The 7,785-nt window shown below is 40.0% G+C and overlaps 1 protein-coding gene across 1 annotated transcript in view; it reads right to left on the bottom strand.

Moving 5' to 3' along the window:
• Nucleotides 1-1,280: 1,280 nt before the first annotated feature.
• LONRF3 (LON peptidase N-terminal domain and ring finger 3) overlaps nt 1,281-7,785 on the bottom strand; it is a gene marked incomplete at its 5' end in the record, with an annotated part of 12,998 nt that continues 6,493 nt past the window's right edge. The window contains one exon of the mRNA XM_031554738.1: nt 1,281-7,639. Within this exon, the coding sequence (XP_031410598.1) occupies nt 7,443-7,639 (197 nt within the window). The remainder of the gene's footprint in view (nt 7,640-7,785) is intronic.

The following is a 7,785-nucleotide window of genomic DNA, read 5'->3' on the forward strand; positions in this document are numbered from 1 at the left end:
CTGTATGTTCTTCAGCTGTGGTAGGGCTTGGGCTTCTCATTGATTAAAAAAAATATATACTTGTAGAAACCGTTTTTAAATCGTGAATGCTTCACTAAACCTTCAAAACAAATTTCAGATGGTACGTTCAGTACTAACAGTCACAGCGCAAATCATTGAGTCATCCATAGAAGAGACTGAATGCTAATTGCTTTGTTGAACGAGCTTACAGTCTAAATGGTGGTGTTCTGAATTCAGATTTTCTAGACTGTCTGCAGACCTTTCACATTGTTGTGCCACCTATTACCACATTTCCTCTGCATGCTAAAGCCTCCATGCAGATGAAGCTGAATTTCTCATCAAACGCATAGAGAAAACCATTTATTACTAGCGTTACTTTTACAAAATCTTCCTGCAGCTTGTAGAAAAGACAAAAAAAAAAAAAGTTTTTTTTTTTTCCTTTTTCATCATATAATACAGCATAAGTCAGTTATATAAATAAAGTCACTTACATAAATAGCTTAATTCTCCTTTTGCTTATAGCATTACAAGTCAAGAGCAGATCTACTGTGAGAGAAGATGCCATGCTGGCACAAGGCTGCCAGCAACGGCACACTCACTCTGGCTGTCAGTTTTGCTTTAACTACCTGAAAGCTGTCCATGAGAAGAGGTAAACCATTCAGTGTGTGGCAGCTGAGGGCTATGCATGGCAAACCCTGCTCTTTGGTGGTGCTCTGGTTCTCAGGTAGCCTCCATCAACGTAGAGCTTCACAGAGCGGCTAGTTATAATACAGCTGGGGAGGAAGGCCAGGTGACATTACTGCCCACTAGGAAGAACCATTTCATCTGGTCTGTTGTGTGATTTCTGGAGTTCTAAGCGGCTGCTGATAGAAAATTTGCTCAGGTTGAAAGCAACACAGATTTGAGAACGACAGCGACAACAAAGCCCAGCCACACAGTCCTTTACAACCAAAGTTTCTATTTTCCCTTTGCACATGTGGCCAAGATGGCGGCAGGCAGCGCGCCTCACGTTTGGAGACAGAAACATTGCAGTGCTTTAACTCAGCTCTACAGAGAACCGCAGCACACTGGGAGATGTCCCAGCACTCTGTGACACTTCACTAACAGAATTAACAGCACGTTACAGCTTACTGCCCAGACACTCAGAGCCAGGCACTGCTGTGGGCCGAGCCCTGATCACAGCCCAGCCATCATGGCTGTGGCATTAGGAACCATGCGGGGCACAGGAGTCCTTTGCCAGGAACTGCTTTACACTGCTTGTGCTTTTTGATGATCGTTTTAAAGTGAGACATTAAGTAATTGACTTCAGAATACTTCACGAGTCCGCTGAATAAATCTCTTCTAAAGTGTGCTGAACAAATAGAGTTGGGAAATACATTTGCTACGCTAGATTTGTTTTATTTATTTTCTGCTTTAAACTACAACAAAAAGCCATTCTCAATTAAGGCTTTCAGAATTAAAACTGAGAACTGAAAGGAATAATTTATCTGCCGTGTTCCCAAGCAAAGCTTCAGCTTTGGCTGTTTCTTGATGGAAAAGCACTTCAACCAAAATAGTTCCCTGCTCAGATTCAAATTTTTGTTATAGGAAACTGCAGCCCTGACATAATTAGCTGTTGGCTTACTAAATTCAGCCTTCAGGCTGTGCCCCGGATTCTAAAATAAATGCAGGACCTGAGCAAGCTTACATAAGAGAGCAGCGAGGTGATCTCTGGTGCTACAAGTGACAGGATTGGAGCAGAACAGCCACAGCACACAGCTTGTTTGGTGACGAGGTGAAGGAGCAGCCATTGCATATCTCTAAAAGCTAAACTTTGGTGACTCTTCCACATTTTCAGTGGGATACACTGTGGAACTGTTCTCTCAATCTTGGGTTTATGAATGAAAGTCCTCTTTTTCAGCTTTTTTTTGTAAGCTGTGGCCTTCAAAAGTGCTATGGAACTTCTAGCTGAACCTCATGTTTTCATGGGTTCACAGGCACAGCTTAACAAGAAGCTAGAGCTCACTTTTCCTGGCTGAGGCTGCATGTGGAAAGCAGCCTGGCTATTATTTTTAATCACAGAAACAGAGACAACTCACTAAAGCAAGCAGCACAGGAGGCACTGAAGCACAGTGCTGGAAGCCAGGCTCTCAGCACTTCCCATTGCCCTTTCACTTCTACAGCAAAGACTGAAAGGGAGGTCCCTTACAAAGGCTGAGTTTTGGGCAACCGCCTTCCTTCCTGTGGGTTCCTCCCTTCACATCAGATTGTGCTGTGTGGCTGCAGGACCTAGGATTTGTTCTTCATTCCTTTTTCTCAAGCACCTAAAAAAGCAGCTCGTGTGTCACAGTGGTTCACACCTGATGTTCTTTCTTATGCAAGCCAAAGAGTAAAGAACACAAAAATTTTAATTAGCAAACAACGCTTCACACAGACTTTGTTGGTACAACATAATTGTAAGTACATCTACAAACAAATACAGGATCTTTGGACTATGAATTTTTTAAATATTTTATATGACAATGTGAACAAATCTGGAAAGAAAACAAAGTACTTCAACCTTACGTTGAGGTAGCTGAACAGTGCTCTGTTCAGTGGTATGAAAGTTTCATTTCAAGTTCGTTACAGTGCACAAAAATGATGTTTTACAAACAAATGGAATATACAGGTCAACAAAGAGCTTTTTATTTAGAATGGCTTGAGAGATATATTTCTGGCACTCTTATAACCACGTAGCTTGATGGAACTAAATTGGACGAGAATATGGTGCCAAATTAAGACATCTTATACAGATAGTCTGTTCCTCCCCATTTTTGTACTTCTCCATCCCCCACCAGGGAATTACAGAAGCTTGTACATTGGTTTTGCTACACTTCTGCTCTGTAAACCTTTGTTCTGCAAGTTTAAAGATTGAAATATGCTCACATTTATAAAATATATGGCTGTGACTCTCTTAAAAAGCTCAAGAATGGCAATAACAGAATACAGGCACTTCTATGTGAGGGTTGCTTTAGACCTTAGGAAATTCCACTCTTCATAAGCAATTTGCATGACACCTGGATGAGTAAGTCAACATAATAGCTCCGTTTTCTTAACTGTTATTATTTTTAAAGTATTACCCATCATTTTAATCCTGCTTTGTTTAAACAAAGCAGATTCATTCTGACCACATTTATTTAACAAAGCATCTCAGAACAGCGACTTGACTGAGCTACCACCTTGCTGTAGCCTCAAGATTTTCAGCTGCTTTGGACTAAGCCCCAGACCACCAGAGCTTGAGGACATGCTGCACCACTTACAAGTCAGGCTGCGAAGCTGACAATACAAGCTCAGCCCCTGTTTTGCTTTCACCTAATGTAGGGCTCAGGGGACAGGAAAGCACTGCCCTAAGTGCATACAGTTCCAGTGGGGCTGGTATGCAGAAGAAAAACTGCAATTAATTTACGTGTATTTTTTAAAAGCTTGTGAATGTGTCCTCCATTCCTAAGCACTGCATTTCAGTACAACTGCTGTCTGTCACTAATCAAAACACCAGCAAAACTTCAGCACCAAGCAGGATTCATTGAAAGACTGTCTAAATACAGAATTTCATAAAGCTCTTTCTTTACAGTGCAGGTGAAACCAGATCTGCTGCATCTAAGTCTCAATGACTTTATTTTAATTAAAATAAAGTTTGGGTGAAGAAATCTGTGGTTAAGGTGTTCTGCTCACAAGCAGCAGCACAGGAGAGAAGCACAGGTCAGCCATGCAGCGTGACAGCTTGCCTCTTATTGCTAGCACTCATGGAAGAGATCAGCACTTAAAATTAAAGAAAAAAATGAAAAAAGAGGACTATGCAACTAACTAAAAAACTAACACTGTTTTAGCATCGACTGGAACTAAAACCATCAATTAGATTTTATCGCACCAATTTATAATTTAATTATTAATACAAACTGCATTCTACGGCTGTGTGCGAGCTCACTGTCAGATTGCACAACTTAACCTGATAATCCAGCTGTGCCTCAGGTTTACTGTCAAAGCTCTCCATGCCAAGATAACAGCTGTTCTCACAGAATCCACTCAGACACAAGGCAACGTAAGTCAGCGTTACTATAGAAGTCTGTCTATAAGTGGGAAAATTGATGTAATTTCCTCCAGAAAACTCATCTGTTTAATTAGAAGGTAAATACGTGCAGAAAAACTTGGAAAGGTGGTACAGCCAGCCTTTGCTATTTGATGTATTTTGTTAAATCTTTCATCTACAGAAGTGTGAAGAGATTTCAAGTGAATGAAGTATATCTCACAAATGTAAGTCTATCACTTTCAGGAGGTCTCCAGCTGCCTGGATGGCTCACCACCATATCAGCAGGAGAGCAGCACAATCATTCTATTATTGGCTTTACTCTCCATCACAGGAAAAAACAAAAAACAAACAACAAAAAAAAGGGACTGATCACATATCTATGAAAATGGCATAATTTCTAATTTTAGTAATCCTAACTCAGTCATTTAGGGTCAAAGGAAATGACTTTCCATGAAGGTAGTAGTAGGAAGCCTATGTATTACTTCTGGCTTCACGACAAGAGTAATCACTTCTTCTAGTCTTTTTTTTTTTCCCTTTCTTTTTTTTAATAAATAAAAGGAAGAGTGGTTGAAATAAAACAAGTGCCTAGAATGCAATGAAGCATCAATAAAATACCAGCCCCAGTTAGATGTAATCAATGAGTTTCTATAATTCAAGTGAAGGTGTTTGAGTCTGCTCAGTTGTTTATTTATACCTGTAATAAATACTGCATTTACAACTTTGTGCCAATTAATACAACTGAAATCACCCATAGCATGGCATAACTAGAAGTTGTGTTTGTAAAGCTCATTACTGAAACCACCATGTCAATTCACTGAAGGCTAAAAGGCTATTCCTCGTCCAGCTTTTACTAGGCAGGCTTGTGTTCTCAGAAACTTGTTTCAGGATCTTTTTTCTCTGAAGGAATGCATGAACTACCCATTAACCTAGGATGTGTGGCCACACAGCAGTCCCAGATTGGATTTCTTGATGGAGTCAATTTGCTGTGCATACACAGGTCCCCTGCATGCAGTGTAGGCAGTAGTTCGTGTTTCCAAGTCACACCAAATACACTGGGGTCCACAACACAGTGCATGTATACACAGATGTCTGCTGAGGAAATTCTGGCAGCTTTACTCAAGTCTAATAAAGAAAGACAATGTTCACTTATAGAATCGAGGATTCGTTCCATGGCAATTTCTGAATTAACAAAATAATGAGTACGCAGAAGACATGCAGGAAAAGAACAGCAAGATCAATGAGAAAACAGTATGAAATATGTATCTGAGGTCCTTTTCTCACAGATACAAGGAACCGTGTGCTAACTTTCTATAGGAGCAATGTAGACTCCTTATATTATGCATAATACATAATGGCTTAAGGAAGAATTGCATTTAATGCAGTTTCACTTCCAAACAAGTAAGAACTGCTTTTGCCTTATGAAGACAAATGTCATAGCGGGTCTCAGCCACCATACAGTTGTTGTTCAGAGCATGTATTCTATACATTGTTCATAGAGAAGCATGGAAAGCACCACCTACAAAAGATGCCAGGAGTGCAGCAATCTAGCAGTATGGAAACGAGCTGTAGCATTTCTAGAGCAGCTAAATGCCAACACAGGATACATATTCCATTTGCATAACGAAGCTGAAATGTGTTTGTCTTCCATTCTTTGGTACCCTTATGGGAAAGTCCTATAAAGTTTAACAAGAGGGGGAATAAAAGATATTACAGAAGCCTGACAGTACAGAAATTGCTCTCAATGTATATTCCGGATGAAAGAATGATGGTGAGAAAAAAAACACACATGGAAAACTGACATTAATTTCTACTGCACTGTTCCATAAAGGCATAGAATGGGCAGTAGTGCTATTCTGGGTAAAAACAACAATAAAAATTGGAGCATTCCACGACAGTTTTTTGTTTGTTTGTTTTTCCTTCCCCCCACACTGAGATTAATGAAAGTCAAAGCCGGCCCCATGGAAGACGAGCTCCAGAAACTGGTAGACAGAAAGCAGTTAAAAGTGCAAACAGCTTGTTGATTTAAACAAAGCAAAAAAAATAATATATATATATATATATGCTATTCTCATTTTTGCCTTGTTTTTTACCTGCCTCATTCACTAGAAGTGATCATCCAAAAATTCACTTGTTTTCCTTAGGAGTTAACTACTATTAGCAACACTACCCCATCTCTGCTCATAGAAGCGTAGCAGCTGGGCAGAGATTTGAAGCTAACAGAAAGCTGAAGATTGGGGTGAAATAAATAGCATTTATTACAACATATTCCTTCTCATGTGGTACAAACTGCCCTGTTAGTCCTACAGTTGAAAATAACCCTCCCTCCACCCACATACAAACACTCCAAAACCAAATCCCAGACACTCCAGAAGTGAAGCTAATCTCAACAGCAACCAGAGTCGATATAAAAAAATAATTTAAAAAAAATCTGTCAATCTACAAAGAAACACCAATACTTCCAGTTTTGTTTTTAGAAGGGTGAGCCTTCTGTCAGCAAATCCCCACTGGCATCAACTGATCCATGCCTTGGCTTAGCCAAGCACTTTGACACCTGCACTCAGGTTAAGGATGCGCTTGGCTGCACTGCACTATCAGAGCCACAGTTACAAGCAGAGAGCCAAGATCCAACTGTGCATGAGCTCTCAGTCTGCGTATTCAAAGACATCACAGCAGGCTGTTTTGGGAGGAAAAAAGCCTTCTTAGGCTACAGTAGGACTGGGGACAAATAGAAAAACATTCGAAGTATTTGAACAGAAATAGCTGAAAAATGATCAAAGCAGTTTTTTGTGCACTGCTAGAATCATCATTTCTCCCCCCTCCCCCCCCAGTTGTACATACAGGATAAAAACACTATAAATAGAGCAGCTCACTTTCCTATAGAGGATGAACACATAAATAACACATTTTGAAACAAAAAATCATAGTGCAAAAATAAATTATCAAACGGAAGTCGTGAACATTGTTATACACAATGCTATATAAAACCTGAACCATTGGAAAAGACCACGCAGTTCATTGAAATAACGCATAAACATTATTAATTCTGCTTCACATTAAACTGCACAGTTCACCCTTTACCCACTACAAAAAAATAAATTAAAAGACCTCTTAAGCTTTTTAAAAGGTTTATGGCAAACAAGATCACTTTTTGTTCTATCACATTTGTTATTAATTTAGCAGTGCAGTAATTGAATAATCATCTCAGAAACTGAGTTCCAAATGGAAACTATTAAAGTAACCATAAACATCCCTTGCTCCTTTTAACTTATTTTCTCTGAAATTCAGGCTGGAAACATTCTGACACAAATCTGTAAGACATTATTGCAGTTAGATGAAGTTACAAGAGACACTCTACAGTCAAGTACTGCGGGAGACTTCACAGCTCTCCTTCTCACCATCACCGTGATCTTGTACGAGACATGAATGTAAGGACACGTCTGATGCCATTCAAGCGGTCTTTGAGGGATTTCATGGCAAGGAAAGGGAGCTGGGCTCTGTTCTCAAGAGGAAGGACAGCTAGGACCCACCAGCACCAGGCTGGCCCGTTAGGGTTAGCCTGCAGTAAGGGGAAAGAAGCAGAAGTTGGAATACAAGTACATGGTTAGGGCTTAGCTCTGCAGGTTTGCTTTGAAAACACACCATCTTGATAGCAGACTAGCAAGGAGAGTATCTTATTGCTAGCCAAATGCTTCGTGAGTACAGCTTGACCTGAAACAAAAACTACAGCCAAGCTGTACTTT

Source organism: Meleagris gallopavo, chromosome 9, assembly GCF_000146605.3.
Source record: "Meleagris gallopavo isolate NT-WF06-2002-E0010 breed Aviagen turkey brand Nicholas breeding stock chromosome 9, Turkey_5.1, whole genome shotgun sequence".
NCBI lineage: Eukaryota > Metazoa > Chordata > Aves > Galliformes > Phasianidae > Meleagris > Meleagris gallopavo.